Raw genomic sequence first — 24,588 nt, forward strand, 5'->3', positions numbered from 1 at the left:
GGGCTGTCGAGTTGAGCACCTCGGTTGATCTCATCTGCCAAAGTATCACTTGCGGAGAGATATAATCTCACTTTGTTAAGTCACAGTACATTTAGGGCTCGAAAGGTCAATCCTAGCTCCTTGAATTTCTAGTATGTCAAAGTAGCAATTAGTACATGCATACATCCTATGTAGAATTAGTGTTGAGCATCATAAGAAAACTAGTTACCTCATCTTCTTGAATGCACTATGTTATATTTCATTGTATAAATGTGTATGAGGGCAAATATTGTGTTTGTTCCTCCAGTTGCTTGTGAAATTTAGCAACTTCTTAATAGGAAAAAAGTCTTCATTTTGAAAATGGGCAGAAAGATAAATCAAAGTTATTTTGTAATTTCAAGCAAGATTATGAAGACAGATAATATTGCATTTCTGCTGCAAGAAGGATCAGATAGGTTTTTCATCCAGTGCTGAACCTAGTCTGGAATGTACCCTGAACATGCTAAATCTACATGTGGAGGGTGAATGAAGGCACTTGATACAGGAGTAGATGGGAGAGAAGGGGCGGAGAAATTGGAACATGAAACTTGCCTGCCTCAAGCTACTTTTGCATAACTGCAATAAACACATAAGTTATTATGTTCAAGATTACATGTCAGAAGTATTGTTAGTTCTATGATTATGGAGACAAGGTCTGATGCTCCTTCCTCTCGGTCTGGTGCAGAGATGGGAAAAATTGCTGGAAAAAGTCACCGTGAGAATATACTTATGAAAAAAGTGTCTGTGCATGAACACCTCAGTTCCCTTTTTGAAGCTGTCCATACATAAAAGATTGAGGAATGATTAGCTATCAGAAACTGAGCATCTTTAAATGGCATATTTTACCTATAGTGGAGCTTTTATTCTGTAAAAAAACTAGGATTGGTTAATCCTGCTCTGTGATTTCCCTCTCCTTCTGGCTATAGGGAAATGGGCTGATGGTGTCATGAATTTCACACGTGAGTGCTTTCTTTTCTGCAAATTGGATTTCACATTTTGACCTTCATTTTCCATTTTTATACTAATTAACTAAGAATATTTTATGTGGAATTAAAGTATGATGTTGAACCACAACAAGCATAACTCCAACAAGAAATTGAGGTTGCATGAATGTTTCCATTCCAAAGGTTTATTTTCAGATGCTGAAAGCTGAAATCTTGCACCTTTGTTCTCATCCTGAGAATGAAAGGTCTGAAAATAGATAATTTTGGCCATTATTAAAAAAGAAAAAGTTGCATTTTTTTTGAAGAAGCAGTTTGGTGGGAAGTGGTAAAAGTTTGATTTGACAGAGTAGTGTGGGCTTAGAAACTCTGTGCACAGGTCCTGTTTTTTGTTATATGAAAATGGAAAGTTGGTCACTTATTAGTAAAATAAATTGGCAATATACATTCATATGTTGTATAGAAATTCTCATTTAATATATGATTTCTTAACATCCTGTTGACTTTCATTTGATGTAGACGTGTAAGAAATCTCATGGAATTTTGTTTTAATTCAATGTTGTAACTGGAATATAATCTATATAAAGGTGTATGAAATAAGGCAGAATTCCACAAGAATTCTTCTTGTGCTGAGCGTGTATATTGTACCTCCCAGGATTCTCTTGTGTCTTGGAAATAGTTTTACATTTTTAAATCATTTTATTAAAGCCCAAACCTAGGAAATTAAAATAATATGATGGTTGTAAATCATACTCCTGACAGAATTATGCGCCCCCGCAGAGGCGCAGAATTCATATGGCCCACATATTTCTGTGCCCCTTGTGCAAAAAAATGCAAAAGAAATCCGCAGGGGGACATGCGCCTCTTCCCCGGCAGCCCAGGCAGTGCATCTGTTCCAGTGTGCCTGGAGCAGCCTCAGAAATGCAAATCACTGTGGAGGGGGTGGGCGTGTGTGCTTGTGAGGGAGATGTTGATCACCATTGGGGGCGGGGCTGGGCATGGGTGCCTGCCTGCCAACAATTGTGGCTCGCTGGGGGTGTGGATGGTTAGGTCTTCTGATTATGCAGGAGGAAGGCTCTTTCCCTGATGCAGAAATGTAGCAGCTTGCATCATAGTAACATTGTTAATGTTCCTATTATTAGTTAAACTGTTCCCATGCTCAGTCAATTCCCCCAGGAGCATAAAACCTGTAAAAGTTTTAAGGCCCTTACATTGCCAGAGTGATGTAAAACCTTACAGATGACAGCAAGGGAATCAGCTAGGAAGATCTATGTGCTTTCTCACTCTTTTTCTGTGCCAAAGTGGCACAGTGGGGTTAGATTTCAGCTGAGGATTTATTTTACTTACCCATTAAAAAAAAAGACTTTGAGGGCAAATAAAACATTTACCAAGAAGTCAATAAAATGTCAGGACAATCAGAAGCAAGCAGTTCCCAAAGTACCCAGCCCAGTCCAGGACAATGATTAGCAAAACTGTATGACTTTCATGTGTGAAAATCTGAGCAATTTAAAATGACATTTTCCTTCTCCCCACCCCCCGTTTGGTGTTGTGTGATGTAATTTAAATGAAAATCCAGGTTTATAATTGTAATGCAGGGTATAAATTTCCAAGTGTTTGTAACTTAACTTTCATGTGTTTAGGAAATGCTGAATAGTTATTGTGACTTTTTTTCTTTATTGTAGTTTCAAATAAATTACCAAAACAATTGAAAGTGGTGTGATTATATTGCATTATTTTGACAAATAAAATATGCAGAATTTTGCAGAATTTTCAATTTTTTGATGCAGAATCCCCCCAGGAGTAAAATCAGTTCAGTCAAATATCTGGAAATGTCAAAATTAACCAGCAGCATTTGTATGAGTTTGTCAGAGGGAAGAATTATTCTGTTTTTCTTTGCTCAGTGCAATTAATTGCCCTCTTGTAATTTAAACGCCACTGATTATTAAAATGAATCTTTTCAGGATGGTGACACGTAAGAGGTGGGAATTTACTTTGTATTTAAAATTTAACAAATGGAAAAAAACCTATTTAGCTTTAAAAATGTAGGTATTGCACATACATTTTGACTATTTTTTTTTTATTTGGTTTACCGGAAGGGTTTTTGTGCATTCATATCTGCACTTTGGTTTCCTAATTCTTATTGACAAATAACCTATAGTGGCTGAAAGAGCCAACACTTCTAAATTAAGGACTCTTTAAAATACATATGGACAAACTTTCAAAAGGGCAGTGCATTCCCTATTATGTTCTATACTACATACTTTTGACAAACTATGTCTTAAAATATCAAAATAGTACTGGTGCATTTAAAAGTAAGACATCAGAAGAGAACTTTTTCCTGTCTTCATTGAGAATTAAGAGTTTGCAGAGTCCCTGTTTCAAATGTCTTCCTAACTGAAAGCAAGAAAGCAGAGATGAGTAATAAGGTGTCTTTTAAAATAATTCATTAGTTTCAAATATTAAGACTTCATGAAAAAAAGGGGATCAATCTTGCAAACCTTTATTCAAATGATATTGGGTATACTCATTAGAACAGGGGTCGGCAACCTCTGGCATGCAGCTCGCCAGGGTAAGCACCCTGGCGGGCCGGGCCAGTTTGTTTACCTGCCGCGTCCACAGGTTCGGCCGATCGCGGCTCCCACTGGCTGCGGTTCGCCGTCCCAGACCAATGGGGGCTGCGGGAAGTGGTGCGGGCCGAGGGATGTGCTGGCCGCGGCTTCCCGCCGCTCCCATTGGCCTGGGACGGCGAACTGCGGCCAGTGGGAGCCACGATCGGCCGAACCTGCCGACGTGGCAGGTAAACAAACTGGCCCAGCCCGCCAGGGTGCTTACCCTGGTAAGCTGCGTGTCAGAGGTTGCCGACCCCTGCATTAGAACAAGAACTGCTAATTTGAATTAAGCTTTGAAAGGACTGAGATAAATATACAGAATTCTTGCTAATTGTATATGTTTCGTTAATGAATCCTCCACTCCCAGCCAATAGGTCACTCAGTGCACTCCTTTCTTGTCTAAAAATAACATCATAATGAAATGATAAAAACTAAACTCTGCAACCAGATGACCAAAGTCAAATGCAGCTCCCCTCCCTGCCAAGACCTTTGTGGTGCTTTGGTTCCTTACTGGTAGTGTTACCTCATTTGGCTTACAAGTAAATACTGTTTTTCATGATATCTCCCCATGGACCCACATCCCACTCCAATTGAAGTCCAGGGTAGCCTTTTTACTTCCGTATACCCTGGGAACTGGATTGGTGGCACAGCTGCTGCTTCTTACCTTGACTTATGATGCATTCCAGTAAACGTGTGTCTCTGATTTCTCTCTTTACTAGATGTCATTCACTGTAGAAGCCTTTATAGATATTTCATGCTATAGGAATTCGAGAGCTAGATATCACGTGTTGCTTAGCAACAAGCATCCCACTTTCTATGACTCTTGCTTCTCCTTCACTTTTAGTCAAAATAACAATGAAAATCATAATATGAAGCACTAAGTTTATCTTCAGAAATATTTAGACTAAACTTCAGATAATTTTTATGACAAACTAACTGCAGAAATATGTAAAAAAGCCTTACTACTACTACTACTACTACTACTGCTACTACTAAATAATAAACCCACCCTTAGACACAAAGAAAATAAACCCAAACCAAGAATTTTAAGAGAAGATACTATGAAAAGCAACTAGCAGTTTTGTTTGTAAGAACAAACTTAAACACTTGGCCCCATTGTAACGGGTTAGTACTGTATAGATTAAAAGTGTCCTTTCAGTCCCATATAACAGTGGTCTTCAAACTTTTTAGATTGCGCACCCCATCAGTAAAAAATTTTTGAGCACGCACCCCCGTGCCGCGCCGGCTCTACCATTTTTGCCAAAGCAAAAAAAAAAAAAGCTGCTCGGACTCCCGCTCCTCCTGCCACGCACCCCACCCCCAAGGATCCTCTTGCACACCCCCTGGGGTGCGCGCACCCCACTTTGGAGACCACTGCCATATAAGACTGTAAATTTGAATGTTAACATTTAAGAAATACATATTGGCATTTTAACCTATTCTTTGTTCCATCTGGCAAAATATTGCAATCACTGCAGACAAAACAGTGGTTCACAATCTGGATTATAATCTTAAACACCTTTCTGATAGAAGCCCTAATGGCACATGGGGTTGATTCTTAGTTTTTGCTGGTTTGAATTAGAATAGTCTGGAAGTCCTTTTTTGAAGTTACACAACACATACAATTGTTTAGTAGCCCCTGGCAACTACATAGTTCCAGAATCTCTGAAGAATCACTAGTCTGTATTATCCATGAAGCTTTCGAATTTAGTTGTGAATTAGAAATCCAGTGAAGAGGTCAAGCCTGGGGGTATCTAGTACTAATGGTGCTGCTGGAGATTTGAACTGGGAAGTCCCTTCCTGCAGAGTTTTCACTTCCAGAAAGGAAGAGAGCACCTTGTCTGGGTCTCAAACAACCTAGTTCCCAATCTAATGCTCAGAGCATCATTGATGGGCTTTGAAGAAGTCATATCAAGAAGTCATAAGAAGCACAAATGCAAAGTGCTCCACTTAGGAAGGAAAAATCAGTTTCACACATACAGAATGGGAAGAGACTGTCTAGGAAGGAGTACGGCAGAAAGGGATCTAGGGGTTATAGTGGACCACAAGCTAAATATGAGTCAACAGTGTGATGCTGTTGCAAAAAAAGCAAACATGATTCTGGGATGTATTAACAGGTGTGTTGTGAGCAAGACACGAAGTCATTCTTCCGCTCTACTCTGCTCTGGTTAGGCCTCAGCTGGAGTATTGTGTCCAGTTCTGGGCACCGCATTTTAAAAAAGATGTGGAGAAATTGGAAAGGGTCCAGAGAAGAGCAACAAGAATGATTAAAGGTCTTGAGAACATGACCTATGAAGGAAGGCTGAAAGAACTGGGTTTGTTTAGTTTGGAAAAGAGAAGACTGAGAGGGGACATGATAGCAGTTTTCAGGTATTTAAAAGGGTGCCATAAGGAGGAGGGAGAAAACTTGTTCACCTTAGCCTCTAAAGATAGAACCAGAAGCAATGGGTTTAAAATGCAGCAAGGGAGGTCTAGGTTGGACATTAGGAAAAAGTTGCTAACTGTCAGGGTGGTTAAACACTGGAATAAATTGCCTAGGGAGGTTGTGGAATCTCCATCTCTGGAGATATTTAAGAGTAGGTTAGATAAATGTCTATCAGGGATGGTCTAGATGGTATTTGGTCCTGCCATGCGGGCAGGGGACTGGACTCGATGACCTCTCGAGGTCCCTTCCAGTCCTAGAATCTATGAATCTATATTCAGCCTTCCTCCTCAGGAGGATTGCTGGGACTCAGGGCCTTTGAAGATTGTGAAAATAGCATAAGTGCAAACTTAAGGGAAACCAATAAGACAAAATGCTTCCTTTTTATAATAAAATAAATTATTTGACAAAGTGATTCATAAGCCTGGATATTTCCAAAGGTGAGATTTGCTGTCTAGAGAATATAGTTATTTAAATACTGATTCAGCAAAGCACTTAAGCCTGTGAATAGCATATTGCATTGCTATAGCCCAGCTTGGGGGTGACGGAGACATGTAGTACTGAGGCTAGGTCATCTTCTGCAAGGATCGGTCGTCTCCTTGTCAGCCAGAAATGATGAAAAGTGTTCAGTGTGGACACTGCTATGTGAAAGGTTAGTGTCAACAAGGAATGCAGGAGCACTCCTAAACTACTGTCTGTATTGATCAGTTGTGGCTGTGTGCCTTCAGCTGAAAGAGACTGTTCTGCAGCGTCCAACTCTTCCCAATGCTTTCTTCTGCCCACCAGTCTTGTTCAGGTTCAGCTTCAGCCAGCTGTGCTTCAGCCATGGGTTGATCTCAGCCAAGTGGAGGGTCTGTTCTGTGACAGTCATGTTATCTGAAATGAAGAAAAGATAGTGTCACCTGCATAACGTAAGGATTGAGGTTATTTGCCCAAATCCTGGGAAGAGGAATTTAACGCAGGAATAACCCTCTAATTGTGCTAGTGAGCATTTCTCAATGAATTTATAAAAAATAAATTCTGTATAAATATCACTTTCATATTTCCAGTATATTAACTATTTGTGACTGGGTTTGCCTCTGCAGCATCCCCTCGTGCCCATCAGGGCATGACTCACCCAGGTGCAGGTCTCTGTTGGTAGGTCGCTATCTCCTGCGAGGTCTGAGGTAGTGGTGCTTTAGCTCAGGGGTCAAATCACACTTCAGTTCTACCACTCCCAGAGAGTATTAAGGTACAGAAAAAAATCAGGATTAAAAACAGCTCAAAACAGGTCATTCGATGAATATTCAGTGGGATCCTGCTGTTCTGTTCAGGGCTTGTCTTCAAGTAGTCCATACTTTATTTGGTCCCCCAGCAACCTGTCGTCCCTTCTAGCAGAAGGCTCACCTGACTGACAGGCTTGCTTATGCTCTGGGTTGCAACCAGGCTTCTCTTACATCAGGAGAAGTGGAGCTCTGCCCTCCTTCCTGGTCAGCCCAGAACTGGGGTCTCCTCCTTTTAAGTCCCCTCTTTATGCCTGACATCTGCTGAAGGTGTAGGGAGGTGGGGCCAGATGGATCTACAGGCTCTTATAAACACTCTTGTTGCCATTGTGGGGCCTATCTGCCTGATCAAACTATTGTATTTTGATGAATCAATATTAAGTATTATTCATAATTTAAAAAATATATTCTCAAAGTGGAGAGATAAACAAAAAAATATATAGTATGTTCATTCAAAGTCTATACATTAATAAGATCAACCTGATATCTCATTTCTGAATCTGACCCAGTACATGTTTTCCATCCCTCAATGTTTTGTGAGTCAGTGAGGGTGTTTGACATGTTGGAAATACCTTGGTGTTACTCTGTTACCCATGAGATCTCACGTGGATTGGACATTTCAATTCCTGATGGTTTTCTGCTAGTGGGAAAACGAGCCTATGGCAAATATGTGGTAGCTTTCATAAATATTTACAAGTTTTTAAAATTCTGAAACCCTAGTTTTATGAAGACAGCTAGTTTTTGGTTGGAAAGGGACACAACCCTGTGTTTTCTTTCTGCCAGTTCTCATCAGTCTGAGGCCTGGTCTACACTATGAAGTTAGGTTGATGTAAACTATCTTCTGTTTGTGCATGTGTTTACACTTAAATTTTTCTCCAACCAATGCAAACTCTCCATTACATTGTCATAGTAACATCAGCTCCATGAGCCGCATTGAGCAATGGCTGAATTACTGAGGTCAAATACAGCGTAAGTGTAGATGTTGAGTTACTTATGTTGATTCTAGCAGTCCTCCAGCAACGGTCCCACAATGCCTGACAATGACCGCTCTGGTCACAATTGTTAACTCCACTGCCTAGGGGTAATGGAGACCGGAAGCCACCCCCCTCCTTTAAAACTCCCCACCTGTAGCCGCTCTCCATTGTCGTGTGCAACTGCCCAGTTAACCACACCAGCTACACAATTCAGATGCACTCCAGCCTGGAGTAGACAGTAGATTTTGGATCTCCCGGTCCAAAGGCAGTGGGAAGAAGAGACTGTTCAAGCACAGTTACAGGACAGAAATGTGGATATCTGTGAGCACATTGCACGGGGAATGCAGGAGAAGGGGTATAACGGAGAGCAGCAGAAGTGCTGCTTGAAAGCAAAGGAGCCACAGCAGGCATATCAGAAGGCCAAAGAGGACAACAATTGATCCGGTGCCAAGCCTCAGATCTGCCTCTTTTACAAAGAGCTACATGCGATACTTGGCTGAGACCCCACCACCACCTGCACACACCATGGCTACCTCCGAGGAGCCCGAGTCAAAGGTCCTTGGCATGAACAACAAGGATTGAGGTGGAGCAAGAGGATGGGGGACATGTGACCGGGGGGCTCCATTGTGCTTTGAGCCAGAGCCTGTTTGAGACTCTACCACAGTCCAGTCAGTCCTGGCAGTTGAGCATGGGTGATCCCAAAGCAGGGGAAAGAATCTTTGGGTAAGTGTGTAAGTTTATTTCCCATTACAGTGATGGCATCCCCATCTTAGCAGGACACAGCTATCAACTTTTTATTAATTCACAACAAAGAGAGATAGAGTTGTTATGTGCTTTTCCTTCCCCTGTAGAGTTAGGCCGGGGTGTCCCAAAGCAGTTTATATACACAGATGACCCTGAAATCCTTCTGAGAGTTCTTGATGAAACTTCCATAGAGGTCCTCTGCAATCCTCTCCCAAAGGTTTCTTATTTCTTCCTCCACAGTAGGACACTTTTTTCCCCGTGCCAGTTGGCTATAACTTTGGCAGGCCGCATTGCAGTAAACAGTCTAGCAACATATGGGCCCGGGTACCTTTGGGACACCAGCAGCAGTTCTGCCCTCTGTGCCTTTTTTACCTTCAGGAATGAGATATCAGCTAAAATCACCATCACCTATGGAAAATGGTGCTGAATTCAGCAACACTGACTTATACTGCCATATAGTTTCATGCATTTCCGTCACCCCTAGCAGGCCATATTCACCATGGCTGGTGCTGTGAGTAGCACCATGCACAATCACTCTGAAGCACAAGTGTCAGTAATCAAGTCTTGTTTAAAACTTTAGGGGAGCAAAGGAAGGGAGTTCTGAATCTAACTTTCAATTTTTGTTGATACTATACAGACAATGGTACTTCTTTGTGTTTTATCTGCATTTTGGCTGTTGTGGTCTTGAGGGGTTCCCCCTCCACACCCTTGGAATGCCTGATACAGATGAGGAGGAGAAAGAAGAGGACTTGGAGTGACATGTTCAGTGAGATCCTGCAAGCCAGTGCTGCATCATCCTCCATGAGCAGAGGGCTTGGAGGATGAATATTGAAGACTGTATGGAGAGGAAAAGAGCAGAAAGCCCCAGGAGTTTCACCAGGAAAAGGAGAGGGAGATGCATGAGGGCATAATGGGGCTTCTCTGGCTGCAGACTCTTGTGGACCTACAATCCTGTGCTTGCCTCCATTTGCAGGCCATGAAGTACTACAAAGTACAGCACCTCCCTACAACCACCCTCCACATTCCACGTAGCATCAGGGGCCGCATCCCTATCCCTACCACTCTACACAGGGGGACATTAAAGGCAACGACAGCTTCATATACACTAACCTGTGAGAGCCACAGTTGATGTATGTGTAGCTAAAATGGACATGAATATTCCTTCCTCTTATTTAACCTCTGTTCCATAAATTTATTAAGGTTTTAATGTATTTGCTTTTAAATTGCACCGAATTTCTTAAGGTGTTTTCATTAGTCAATAAAACTGTATTGTTTGGTAATTAGCTCATCTTTATTGATTCCCAACGTATACTGCATAATGTCTGGCGGTAGTGAAAGTACTCATTTACTTGTTGTTATACACTGTGACACAACTTATAGGATCAGTGACAAACACAGTGTAATAATTATAAATGTACAGGAAGCACCACAACATTAATTGGTGCATTGTCAGTATTATATTCATAGATGTGCACCAAGCACCATGCAGTTCCTAACAGGTCTCCAAACTGTAGGGCCAAGTGAAGCACAATATACCACAATGCATTACTGTGGCTCGCTGTTAGTGTTCTTTCAAAACCTCCCTAAGCTGTATAGCTCCGCGTTGAGCTGTTTTGATAGCCCGTGTGTCTGGCTGTTCAAACTCCTCCACCTCAGTGGTAACTTCCCCCCTTTTTCTTCACGTGTATTGTGCAGGGCGCAGTAGGCAGCTATAACTGTTCTGATATTTTTGTTACGGAGATCCAGTCTAGTGGGTAAACAACATCAACGAACCTTCAATCTACCAAAAGAACATCCCACTGTCATTCTGCTGAGACGTTAGGCAAATCTTTCTTTGGTGCTGTTAAGGTGGTCAGCGTGCAGCTTCATGAGCTGGGGAGTAAGGGGTAGGCTAGGTCCCCCAGGATCACTATTGGCATTTCAACAACACCAATGTTAATCCATTGGCTGGAAAAGAAAGTACCTGCTTGTAACTTTCTGAACCGTCCTGTGTTCTTAAAGATGTGTGTGTCATGCACTTTCCCTGACTGGCCAACGCTGATGTTGGTGAAACATTCCTGGTGTTCTGACAGCGCTTGCATAACCATAGAAAAATAGCCCTTTCTGTTTGATGTACTATGTGGCAAGTGGTCTGGTGCCAGAATAGGGATATGCATGCCATCTATTGCTCCAGCACAGTTCGGGAACCCCATTGCTGCAAATCCATCCATTGTGTCCTGCACATTGTTGAGAGTCATGGTCCTGCATAGCAGGAGATGATTAATGGCCCTGCACCCTTGCATGACAGTTGCCCTACCAGTGGATTTTCCAACTCCCAAACAATTTTCCATTGACCGGTACCAATCTGGCATTGCAAGTTTCCAGAGTGCGATTGCCACTCCGCTGTCAGTGCAGCTGTCATTCTGGTGTCTCTGCACTGTAGGGCTGGGTAACCTCAGCACACAGATCTAGGAATGTGGCCTTGCACATCTGAAAGTTCTGCAGCCACTGCTCTTCATCCCAAACCCCATTACGATGCAATCCCACCAGTCAGTATTTATTTCTTTGGCCCAGAAGCAGTGCTCCACCATTTGCAGCTGCTCTATAAATGCCACCATCAATCTGCCCTCCACAAAATCATCATGTTCCCCATGGCTCTTGTTGTGGCTCTGCAGATACCGGAGGTCCATGTGTCCTGTGCTTGCAATGCTCATGACAATAGCCTCCATGCTTCTCTCAGAGATGGTGGACCATGACAAGTCCTTTGTGGCTGGCATTTTCAAAATAAGTACGAAAATTATGTGATAGAGATGGCATTGAAGAAAGTTGCATGATGGGAACTTGACTCTGCAGTCCCAGTCACCCCTTTTGCTACTTGTTTCTGCCCCACCACGCATTGCCAAAACTTCCCCAAAAAAAGTCCTGGACAGTGGCGAGTTGCACACTGCGTTACCTGCATTGAAACAAGCACTCCTAGTGAGTACATGCAGTGCCGATGCATGTGCACAAGTGATATGCTAACTGCTGCAGCTTTGTGCCAATGTAACTTGCATTAGCAAAGTTTGTAGTGTAGACCTGGCCTGAGACTGACGTTTCATGTTTGTTAGAGACTTTGCTTTGTGATTACACAGAAAGCCCTCGGTCATTTAAGGGTCTTGGATCAAACAAATATGTTGTTCTTGTTTCCAATCCTCTTATTTTGTGCTTTAGGTGTTTTGCTGGTACTAAAAACCATATTTGCAAAATGATACTGGATGTAAGTGCTCCTATTTGGACTTTTCACATCACGTTCCACTTACTACTTAAAACAAAACAAGTATTTCATAGCAGCCTTATTTAAACCGGGAAGAATAAATTGTCTTAAAAAATCCAGGAAGTGTTTCTTGGTGGTAATATAACACTGCTCTACAGCCAAAATGCTTCTGAAATAAATGTAGTCAAACTTTACGAATTCTGGGTCACTGAGAACGAAAATGATGCTTAAAATTGTTGATTAGCTCTAGTTTTCAAGATATGCTATTGGGTCAGTATATGCGACCCTTGACTTGGGAATGGCAGAGGATAAGTGAGTTATAAAGGGAAGGGATCTCAATTTAAACCAGAAATGACTAAAATACATCTTTGACTGGATCTATGAATAAATCTATGACTGGGTTTGGACAGTACTTGCTTTTTAGGCAAAACAATGAATGATGCAATCTGAAGCTGGTATTGCGTCATACATGCTATGAATTGCATCATGTTATTCCTAGAAGTCATGGATGATGCAATCATAACAAAGCTTACATCACTCTGCTGAACAAATTGCCCTATATCAGCTCTAGAAATCATACAGTGTCATGCTCTCTTATTTGTCAGTGTTTGATTTTGCAAAGGGACACATTTCTGTTTAGCCAAAGTGAGCAGAGATGCCTCGTACTTGTGTGAACAGTGCCGATAACTTCTGCTATGTTTGTGGTGAAGTGACTTTTGCATCACAAAAGCGCAGTATAACCACTATGGTTAAGAAAGCCTATCACCTTTCTTTTGGCTGCAAAATTGGAGATCAGGACAAGAGGTGGGCCCCACACATATGCTGCAACACTTGTGCAACAGATCTTCACCAGTGGTTGAACAGGAAAAGGAAATCTATGCCTTTTGCAGTGCCAATGATTTAGAGAGAGCCAACAGATCATACCAGCAATTGTTACTTCTGCATGATGCCTCCAGTTGAGAAAGGTGTGTCGAAGAAGAAAAAGTGGACTGTGCATTATCCAAACATTCCATCAGCTATACGCCCAGTACCCCACGGAGAAGGACTGCCGGTTCCTGATGCACCAGAATCATTCTCACTTGAGTCAGACGAGGAAGAGGATGAAACTTCTGGTCCTGAACCATCAATGTCGCAGGACCCACATTTTCTCCCATCCTCCTCCTCTGAACCACACCTCATAACACAAGGTGAACTGAATGACCTTGTCAGGGATTTGAAACTACCCAAGAGTAAGGCAGAGCTGTTGGGCTCCAGACTACAGCAGTGGAATCTCCTGGCAGGTGATGTTAGGGTTTCTATGTTCCATGACCGTCAAAAGGATCTTGTCCCATTCTTCTTCATGGAAGGTGATCTTGTAGCCTGCAACAACATCGTTCACGATCCAGATGAGTGGAGACTATTCATTGATTCATCGAAGACGAGTCTTAAAGCTGTTTTACTGCATAATGGCAATGTTTTGCCATCAATTCCTGTTGGTCATGCAGTCCATATGAAGGAAACCTATGACAACATGAAACAACTTTTGAGGTGCATAAGCTATGACCAACATCAGTGGCAGCTTTGTGGCGATTTGAAGGTTGTTGCTCTCTTGCTTGGTCTGCAGACTGGATACACAAAGTACTGCTGTTTTCTCTGCGAATGGGATAGTCGTGCAAGAGATTCCCACTACATCAAGAAAGACTGGCCACTCCGACAGTCATTGGAGCCTGGGAGGAAAAGTGTTCAGCATCCACCACTTGTTGAATCAAGGAAGATTTTGTTACCACCCTTACACATCAAGCTGGGTCTAATGAAGAACTTTGTCAAGGCCATTGACAAAACACAAGCAGCTTTCAAGTACCTCTGTGGAAAATTTCCAAGGTTAAGTGAAGCTAAGATAAAGGAAGGTGTCTTTGTTGGTCCTCAATTGGTGAACTTCTTAGAGATGATGCATTTGACCATGCACTGCTTGGCAAGGAAAAGACGGCATGGAAAGCCTTCCAGTTAGTGGCAATACATTTTCTCGGAAACAACAAGGCAGACAACTACAGGTTGTTGGTGGAAAACCTCCTCAAGGCATACAAAAGCCTTGGTTGCAACATGTCACTAAAGATACATTTTTTGCACTCTCATCTAGATTTTTTTCCACCGGACTGCGGAGCAGTGAGGGACGAGCACGGCGAGCGATTTCACCAGGACATTGCAACAATAGAGAAACACTATCAGGGCAAATGGAGCCCATCAATGCTTGCAGACTATTGCTGGACAGTGACAAGAGATGCTCCATTTAATGAATACAAGAGACAAGCCAAGAAGCGCCGAGTAGACACTGAATAGGACTAAACTATGTACAGAATAGTTTTTTGCCTTCTGTTTCATAATAAATTTTATTTATATAACCCTTTTGCTGATTTTTAAAGTGTTACATAAACAGGACAGGTGAAATATTATCATGTAAAGCAACCATAAACACATGAAAAGACCTAGGTTTACAATTTATGATGAAAACTCTGCTATCTACACAATATACGTAGACATAAAATGTAAAAACTTAAATATCTTAGAAACAGTAGCCAATCAGTTGTTTTAATTGTCATATTTGAATTCAGCACATCAAAATACATAATAAATAGCACATTTTATCTCTGAAGCAGACGACTTCTCAAAAATTGTAGACCAGTGTAATTGGTAGAAGGAATGTATTTTGGATTTGTATGTGGTGCGATTTTTTTGTTGGTACTTTTATTGAAAGTTGCATGTTCTCAGCACATCTGAAAATCAGTCCATTTTATGATAGGATTACTAGGGGCATGTCTACACTGCACACTAAGTCAGGGTCTATGGGACCTGGACTTGTAGACTCAGTGTTTCTAAGCCCATGCTTGAGCATATGCACTCCATTGTAAACCTGGGTTTACAATTGCTAGACCCGGGTGTCTCAGCCATGCTAAACATCCATACTGCACTATGCAGACATTCTGATCCAGGTCTGTGACTTGAGCTATGTCCACACTGCAATACGACAGTGCTTGCACCCGAGGTGCAGTGGGACTTGGTCTCTGACTCTTTCCCTCCCCACACCCCGCAGGCCAGGTCCTGAGTGGTTGCTAACCCGACTCAAGCTGATCTGTGTGTAGATGGAAGATGGCGTTTGGCCTCAAACCTGAGTGAGAGCCCAGGCTCAGTGTGCAGTGTAGATATACACTTTGAAATTGCAATTTGATGTGTAGCTTTTCATTTCCAGTTCAAATCCAGCCCAAGTCATAAGTAATCAACATTTTTACCCTTTGATATCTCTATGGTGGCTTGTGTGAATTGAAATGTTGGCAGGTATCCACATTGCAACTAATCCTAATTGGCACTGTAGAGGGGCGGAATCACCCCTGCGGCACCTCCTGCTGGTCTCTTCTGGGAATTAGCTCTTCCAGCGTTGGAGCGCCCTCTGCAGGCCAGTGGTCCACCTGTCCTCCAGTCCCCGTGTCCCTCCTGGACCCCGGTGCCCTTTTGTCTGGGGTGCTGCCCCCTGGCAGCAACCCCTTAGTCTTAGGGTCTCCCCTGCCTGGGGAACCCCCACCCACTATCCCCACCTCACCTCAGAATAAGGCCACTGCTAGTCACCAACTAGCCCCCGCTCCCTGAGGCAGTCTGCAGTATAGGCCACTCATCACAGGCAAGGTTGAGTTTGGATCTGCTGCCTTGGCCTACCCCTGGGCTGCCCTCTGCAACCCCCAGTCCTCCTTGGCCTCCTACTGGGCCACAGCTTGGAGCTATCCAGGCTGGAGCTCCCCAGCTCCTCAGCCTTTCCCCAGCCCTGCTCCACCCAGATACTCTGTCTTAGCTCCCTGCAGCCAGGCCCTTCTCTCTCAGAGTGCAGAGACAGACTGCTGAGCTCCTGGCTCCCAGCCTTTTTATACGGGCCAGCTGTGGCATGATTGGGGCGTGGCCCAGCTGTGGCTACTTCCCCAATCAGCCCAGCTTTTAGAGCTGCAGCCCTCTGCCAGGGCTGTTTTAAGCCTTTCCAGGCAGGAGTGGAGTAATCACCCTGCTACAGGCACCAATCTTATTGGACAGGCCAAGGACTGAATATATGCCCTGGAGAATTAATTCCCTGCTCATCCTTAAAATGTGTGGGTTTATGCACAACCATGGGACAGTATTGTGGGAAACCTGATTGCTAGGGTTTGTGATGTGCTTACACTGTCTGTTGAGGACTTGGGCCAACCAGGAAAATTTTCATGAGCCTTCAATCTCACATACAAAGAGAATGAAAAAAGACTGGCATTTTAAAGGTGAAAGGGAACTAACAGTTAATTCAGTGCTCAGTAAATTGAGTAAACACGCATAGGGAAATATATAGGCAACACCAATCATTCATCATTGTTAATGAAGGAACCTTTTCACCAGGCGGGGGGGAGAGGGGAGAATTGTACGTGATTTAATAATGTAAAACAAATGCAGCTATGATTAGTAAGGTAGCTACACTTAAGCAGTTTTGAAACACACATCCCTGTTCTCATTATTACCATAGCCATAGTGAGCTAATAGGACTTCCAGCATTCACTGGTAACATGAAGCTAAGTTGCGCTTGTAGGATGTTTGTGTAGAGAAATAACTGATGAGAAAATATGGAGAACTGGAAACAATTACAGGTCAAAGGAGATTTCCTTTTGAGGGACACCCTATGAAGCTTTGAAATGCTGTAATATTTAATTTAACAGTTTTGTGACTGAGTCCTTTCGCAGTCAGGTTAGACAACCATACCATGTGTATACATTTAGGACACAGAAAACCCGGCTCAAGTGTCCAGTATTTGGATGTTGGCACAGAATGGGGCTGCTAGGAAGTCAAAGGCATCTCCCTACAGTGTCAAGTATCAGAGGGGTAGCTATGTTAGTCTGAATCTGTAAAAAGCAACAGAGGGTCCTGTGGCACCTTTCAGACTAACAGAAGTATTGGGAGCATAAGCTTTCGTGGGTAAGAACCTCATTTCTTCAGATGCACTTCTTCCCTTGCATCTGAAGAAATGAGGTTCTTACCCACGAAAGCTTATGCTCCCGATACTTCTGTTAGTCTCAAAGGTGCCACAGGATCCTCTGTTGCTCCCTACAGTGTGCAATTAAAAAAAAAAAAAAAAAAAGTAGACATCGCTCAATGCTCACTGGCTCAGTTGTAAGCCAAAGAAAATTTGCCTCATGAAATGGAAATTCTGAAGCAATTCAAATAATGCCAAAGGAGATTAAACAAAAATGACACTCTCCAAGATACATCAAAGATGGGACAAATACTCTACAGTAGTTAGAACACTCCAAGCCTACAGAATTTAATTAAATTTAGTGAGGTCATTGTTTCTAGGGAATTTGCAACCATTTGTGACTCATATTAATGTTAATTTGGAACTTAAGTTTATTTTATTTCTAAAAAAAATTGGATTTAAAGTTAATAAAAAGTTATATAAATTTGGTGCTTAATCACTGGGATATTAGTGGGTTTCATTAATGTTTACTATCTTTGCATCTTTTCCAGATTCTCATATACTTTTAAAAGTAAAAGGCTGTTCAGTATGTTTAAACCTGATAGCTATGTTAATGTATGTATAGCAGTAATGAAATACTGGGTTATGGCTTAAAAATGAATAGGTTATATACGCTGTCACTATTGGAGAAACAGCATCAGTTTGAAAAAAAAATCAAGTTATAACAGATTATTTATACTAGCTCTCTGACAACAGAGTTAGTCTTGAATTCACACAGCTTACTTTATTAAAGGGAACATATGAAAGTAAAAGTCCATTCCAGTTATATGCATGCATTCTGGCAAGAGGGTTTGAGGCATAGTGTCAAGAAATTAAAGGCCACAGTTTTGGCTTCTTTTTTTTTTTAAAGGTTTTTTAAAGGCTTTACAGAAATTAGAATATACTTTGCAAAATCTACTGGATTTTTATATTCTATCTAATCTGAAGAAGCAAAGAAAATAAAAGTATTTTGTCTGTTTCTTTTTATGTCATATCATTTCCCCCCCATGGCTTAATGCTTAACTATGACATTTTTTTGCTACATATGCACTGCAAACCTTTAAAAATATTCATTCAGATTTTTAAATCTGCTACAATCTTACTTAGTTGTGTTTCCTTTTTGTGAATATTCTAGTGAATTAGTTTTACTAGCAAGAAACTTGCCTCAAACAGCAAATATTAATCAGATCTTGCAGAATATTTCTAGCAAAAAAATTTTGAAATCAAAATTTTAAGTACTTGAAATGGACATCTGCTAAAAGATTTACTCCATCCAATCATGCAGTATAAATATATCATGTGACCTATTGTCCATGCAAAGAAGCTCAAATTTTGAACACTCAAGTAACTAATCAGAAATTGAATTGACAGAAAAATATTGACTAAAACATCAATTAATTGAAAAGCACGAGACACAACTTGGTATTTGAAATATTCAGCCTGCTTTATTTAAAATATTGAAAAACACAGTGCTTTTCCCATGTTTCACTACAGAGTAAATCACTGTGTTTGTGCAAAAGTAGGCAATAAAAGTTGAAAAACAAAAATAAAACATGGGAAGAGACTATCTAGGAAGGAGTACGGCAGAAAGGGATCTAGGGGTTATAGTGGACCACAAGCTAAATATGAGTCAACAGTGTGATGCTGTTGCAAAAAAAGCAAACATGATTCTGGGATGTATTAATAGGTGTGTTGTGAGCAAGACACGAGAAGTCATTCTTCCGCTCTACTCTGCTCTGGTTAGGCCTCAGCTGGAGTATTGTGTCCAGTTCTGGGCACCGCATTTTAAAAAAGATGTGGAGAAATTGGAAAGGGTCCAGAGAAGAGCAACAAGAATGATTAAAGGTCTTGAGAACATGACCTGTGAAGGAAGGCTGAAAGAATTGGGTTTGTTTAGTTTGGAAAAGAGAAGACTGAGAGGGGACATGATAGCAGTTTTCAGGTATTTAAAAGGATGTCATAAGGAGGAGGGAGAAAACTTGTTCACCTTAGCCTCTAAGGATAGAACCAGAAGCAATGGGTTTAAACTGCAGCAAGGGAGGTCTAGGTTGGACATTAGGAAAAAGTTCCTAACTGTCAGGATGGTTAAACACTGGAATAAATTGCCTAGGGAGGTTGTGGAATCTCCATCTCTGGAGATATTTAAGAGTAGGTTAGATAAATGTCTATCAGGGATGGTCTAGACAGTATTTGGTCCTGCCATGCGGGCAGGGGACTGGACTCGATGACCTCTCAAGGTCCCTTCCAGTCCTAGAATCTATGAATCTATGAAAAACATTGAAGAAGTTACATCTGCTCAGTGCCCATTTCCTAATTAATTCAGAATTATTGATTTTTTTTTCTTCAGGATTGAAGTGGATCGAGGAACGAATGGATGACTAAGTATTCATATGAAGAGGAAAGCCATAAAAGTTTGTTGACAATTTTATAACAATATGCATTATAAATATTACTGGTAGCATCAGAAATATATATTTTCTTTAAAAGCACGTTAAGTGAAGTAATTAATGTTCTGAACTTCATGTTCCTGTTGTCTGTCGGACAAGGTTCTGTTGACAAATAATTTATACGGGGTTTAATGATACACTTTCTGATACTTTTAAAAAAACTAAGTTTTCAAAAGAAAGCAGAAAATTAAGTGAAAGTATTCAAGTGGGAATGCTAATTTTTATTTGAAAAGTATGCTTTGGGATAAATTCTGTACTGGCTTAAGTACCATGCAATTCCATTGACGTCAGATGGGTTGAATGGCATGAGATTCCAGGGTGTTTCTTCTTGACGTGCACAATGTTGAAGTAATTGTTAAATGGAGGATATCTTCCATTACAGATGCTAGTTATGCAGCTAATGCATTGTTGGATGAATGCAATGATGAGTTGGATGGATGCCAAACTGATAAGTGCAGTATGAGAAACTGAATAGAATAGGATATCTTAGTTAGATATGTGGTGCTTTTTGATATTTCTCTGGAGTATCATCTTTTAAAAGTAGGGTGGGTGTTTCTGCAGCATCTATTTCCCGTGGTTATAAGGGAACAGGCACTGGTGGTCCTCAGTAATTCACTGTCCTTAATTTGCATGCTTTATAAAATGATTAATTTCAGTATGTTTTGAAATCTGTCTCTGTCCTCTGAGGTAATGGCTACTAATGCTTAGACTTCAGCTGTGATACTACTTTAACCAATGCCCCTTCAAGGCTGCTTAAAGGAAACTGTCTTTGCTTCCCTGTTTGCATGGAGTAAATACATTGTAATGGCAAATACAATTGGCAGTACCATAATTTGGAGTGCAGCCACTCATTTAAGAAGAGCATTTTGAAAGATCTAATGATTAACGTCAACTGGTGTAAAACAGATTTAAGCAAAGCTTTCCTCCTCATTCTCATGCATTCAGATTACAGAAACAAAACTAAGTTTTTCCTGGAAGTGCAATACTTGTTGGAAACAAGAGTTTTTATTCTATGCATTGTCCCAAAGTGGTTCACCATGGCAACAAGACCAGTCTCTCTGAGGTCCAGTATTCATTCGGATAAGGATGCTAATTTATTTAGATAGACAAGGTGGGTGAGTAATAAGCCTTCCATGAGGCCCGAGCACGGAAGGAATCGTAGTACACCCCGCTGGCCGAGACCCTGAGAGCCCAGGACTACGAGGTCCAGATACATGCCCTAATTGTGGGAGCCCTGGGCTCGTGGGACCCCCACAATGAGCCGGTTCTGAGAGTGTGCGGAGTCGGTTGACGCTACGTCCGGCTCATGAGACAGCTTATGGTGTCCAACATCATCAGGTGGTCCAGAGACATTTATACGGAACACATCACAGGACACCGCCAATACCACACTGAGTAACTGAGACCACCGACCAGGGATATAACCCACTTCCTTCCCTGACGAACCAAGGGATGCACCCTACCCATTTACTCATTCGCTACACCGATACTGACTTGGACTCCTTATACATTCCAGGGGTGGCGTACCCGAGCCCACTTATCCACTGACACTTGAAAAACTCTTGCATCCCAATCTGGGTCTATGCCGGTTATGTGATATGTATGTATCTCTTCACCCTTGCAACCGACACCTGTAATCCCTCATAACCCAAGCCTCACCCCAGATGTACAGTACCTTCCCTCTTAACTTGTGTATATTTAATTTTAAACATTCACTTTAATAAAATTCTTAAATCTGTTCTTTTACTGGCACAAATTCTGTTGGTGAGAGAGACAAGCTTTTGCGCTACACAGAACTCTTCTTCAGGTCTGGGAAAGGTATACAGAGTGTGAAGTGGCCACTTCACCTTGAATGGGCCCTTAGAATGCCCATTAAGTACTTATGCTAAATTATATGTTCCATCTTGTATTTAGCTGTGACACTGAATACCTGTCCCTGACTTGAAGAGTTCTGTGTAGCTTGAAAGCTCAACTCTCTCACCAACTGAAGTTGCTCCAATAAAAGATATTACCTCATCCACCTTGTCTCTCTAGTATCCTGTGCCTGACACTGCTATGACAACACTGCATATTTACTTAGATTGTATTTTGATCGTAACAACTACAGAATGGCTCAAAAGCTTCATGTTTTGGCAATAATCCACTTGAAGTTTTTAGTAGGCACAGAAAAGTCTGTTCTAATTTCTTCTCTGTTGAGACTTTCTAGTAATTACAGTGGATTTTAAGGTTCTCATCCGAAACATTTCATGTTTCAAGAGATTATTATTAGTTCTTGAGTACTCCTTGGTCCCATTATGCTCGGCATTGTGCAGACCTGGGCCAGCAGGTGATGTGTGCTCCCACTATTATCCAAAGAAAACTAAAAAGGCTTGTGAGATCTCTCTCAGCTCAACTTCCTGACTTTTCTATGACTCTTCTCTGATACCAGTGTCTGTTGGATGGAAGGAAACCTACACAGCTGGGGAACCAGTGTTTGCATGTTACAAATCTCTTGGCTAATTCAGATGTAGAGGAGGGAAAAACTAATGCTATTAAACTGCACTTCTTGGTAGACTTATATATTCCTGAAATGCAGCAAACAGATGTCTTAAAGACAGACTAGAGAACCTCTCTTGATTGCCAAGAGAGCTAGCAAAGACCGTTTTATTTATATGTAAACAAGCTGGAGTTCCTGTTGGTCTGGAAAGCTCTCAATGTGTTACAGATGAAACAGGATACTTACACACCTATTTTGCCAGGTCTTTTCAGACAACAGTGCTGCAGTGTCTCTTACCATACAAAGAAAGGAAGAACAAGGTCAGACTAGATCAGGGATCGGCAACCTTTGGCATGTGGCCCGCCAGCGTAAGCACCCTGGTGGGCTGGGCTGGTTTGTTTACCTGCCGTGTCCGCAGGTTCGGCCGATCGTGGCTCCCTCTGGCCGTGGTTCGCCACTCCAAGCCAATGGGGCTGTGAGAAGCCGCGGCCAGCACATCCCTCAGCCTGCGCCGCTTCCCACAGCCCTAATTGGCCTGGAGCGGTGAACCGCGGCCAGTGGGAGCCGCGATTGGCCAAACCTGTGGACGTGGCAGGTAAATAAACTGGCCCGGCCCGCCAGGGTACTTACCCTGGCGGGCCGTGTGCCAAAGGTTGCCGATCCCTGGATTAGATTATCATGATGGGCATTAGAATTAGGATGTCAGGACAGAAAATCTAATTGCTCATCACATCCCAGAGACAGAGAAAGTTATGGCCAAAATTCTGAGAGGGAGAAGGGCCACCTTATGCTTTTGGTGCAGGAGTCTCCTGTGGTGAACTCAAGAAATGACTTGCCACCATTTACCGTCATAAAACTGAAATATTCCTAAGTTTCTTGGATAAAAGTGCAGTGGGGAGAGATGCATTTTCATCCTCCTGGTGGTGTCTCCAATTCCTTTTCCTATTGTCCTCTTTCTGGTTCTCTGCAAAGTGTTAGCAAAGGAAATGAAGAACTGCAGAGTATGGTGATGTCTAGGTGCGTCCAAGTCATAGTTTTTCTCTCTCGTACAATTCAGGTTACACTTCCCAGTAGTCTTGGGGAAGTTGATAACTGATCTAGATATATATGGATGAGGGACGAAGACAGTGAATTATGATTATTGCATGTTTTCTGTCTGGCAACCTATGCAAAATGAAGGATTCTACAACCAGACTGCTAAACAACTGCTTTCAGATTAGAAAAATGCAATGACTAAATCATACAATTGTTTTCACACAGACTTTGTTGTATGGACAAATTCAGTGCCTGGGAGTAAAAATTCTCTTTCTGGAGCTAAGATTGGTTCTGGACAATTTAAGCAACAAAGAGGCAGGTGGTACTTTTACTGCCACTATTAAAATCTAAAGGTGCAATTCTGGCTCCATTGGGATCAATGGGGATCGGATTTCATCTTAAACCTCTAGTTTGGCTTCTTTTTTCCCCTACAGGGAAAGCCATCAGACAGTTTAAAGGTCACTTAAGACCAAATATGACTTCTCTTTGGAACATTAATATTCTGGTATATAATTAGCATCATAGACAATTTCTCTTGCATCATCAGGGATTTGTTTGTTACATTGGTATGCTTTAGCCCTATGTTGGTCTGTCTGGAAGTCTGACTGGCTCTCCTAAAAGCCCAGTGAAGAAAAATCCTTAGGAGTGTGAATTTCTTCTGTCTAGGAGAATCAATGTTCAAGATAACAGTAATTGTACATAGCTTTGTGTAGTCACAAATAAGTAATCTGGAAGTTATAATATTTAGGGAAATAATCTTCCTCACTTATTTCATGAATATAGCCATTGTATTTTTGCATAGGAGAAGGGAATTTTCCATCTCTCTCTTAATTTCCCTTATAAAGAGGATGACTTCAGCAAGGTTAAGTCTACATGAGAAACATACTCCATAATTCTTTAACAGATGTCTCCTTAAGGATTTGAACATGGACGTCAGAGTTTTAAAACTTAATTCTTTTTAACTTTTAGCTTGTGGAGAAAAGACACAAACCAAAATGAATAGGCACAATATGACCTGTGACAAACAATATTTAATGTGCAGATTTATCTATCAAAATTCTTATATGATCCCCATCACTGTGGTATCTGAGTTAGGGTTACCATATTTCAGCAAGCAAAAAAGAGGACGGGAGGAGCCCCGCCCTAGCCCCGCCCCATCCTACCCTAGCCCCGCCCCTGCCCCTCCCACTTCCCCCCCTCAGAACCCTCAACCCTCCCCCCGCTCCTTGTCCCCTGACTGCCCCCTCCTGCTACCCCTACCCCTAACAGCCCCCCAGGACTCCACCCCCTACCTAAGCCTCCCTGCCTCTTGTCCCCTGACTGCCCCCTCCTGAGACCCTCCCCCCATCCTAACTGGCCCCCTAGGACCATACCCCCTACCTGTACCCTGACTGCCCCAACCCTTATCCACACCCCCACCCCCAGACAGACCCCTGGG

At 42.0% G+C, this 24,588-nt stretch overlaps 1 protein-coding gene across 4 annotated transcripts in view; it reads left to right on the top strand.

The window, feature by feature from the left end:
• The window catches only part of KLF12 (Kruppel like factor 12), a 348,332-nt gene that overhangs the window by 88,684 nt on the left and 235,060 nt on the right, over positions 1 to 24,588 (top strand). For all 4 annotated transcript variants that reach the window (XM_034758347.1, XM_034758346.1, XM_034758349.1 and 1 more), the window contains exon 2: positions 19,540 to 19,603. In XM_034758347.1, coding sequence (XP_034614238.1) covers positions 19,583 to 19,603 — 21 coding nt within the window. In that variant the 5' untranslated portion in view covers positions 19,540 to 19,582. The remainder of the gene's footprint in view (positions 1 to 19,539; positions 19,604 to 24,588) is intronic.

Source organism: Trachemys scripta, chromosome 1, assembly GCF_013100865.1.
Source record: "Trachemys scripta elegans isolate TJP31775 chromosome 1, CAS_Tse_1.0, whole genome shotgun sequence".
NCBI classification, from domain to species: domain Eukaryota; kingdom Metazoa; phylum Chordata; order Testudines; family Emydidae; genus Trachemys; species Trachemys scripta.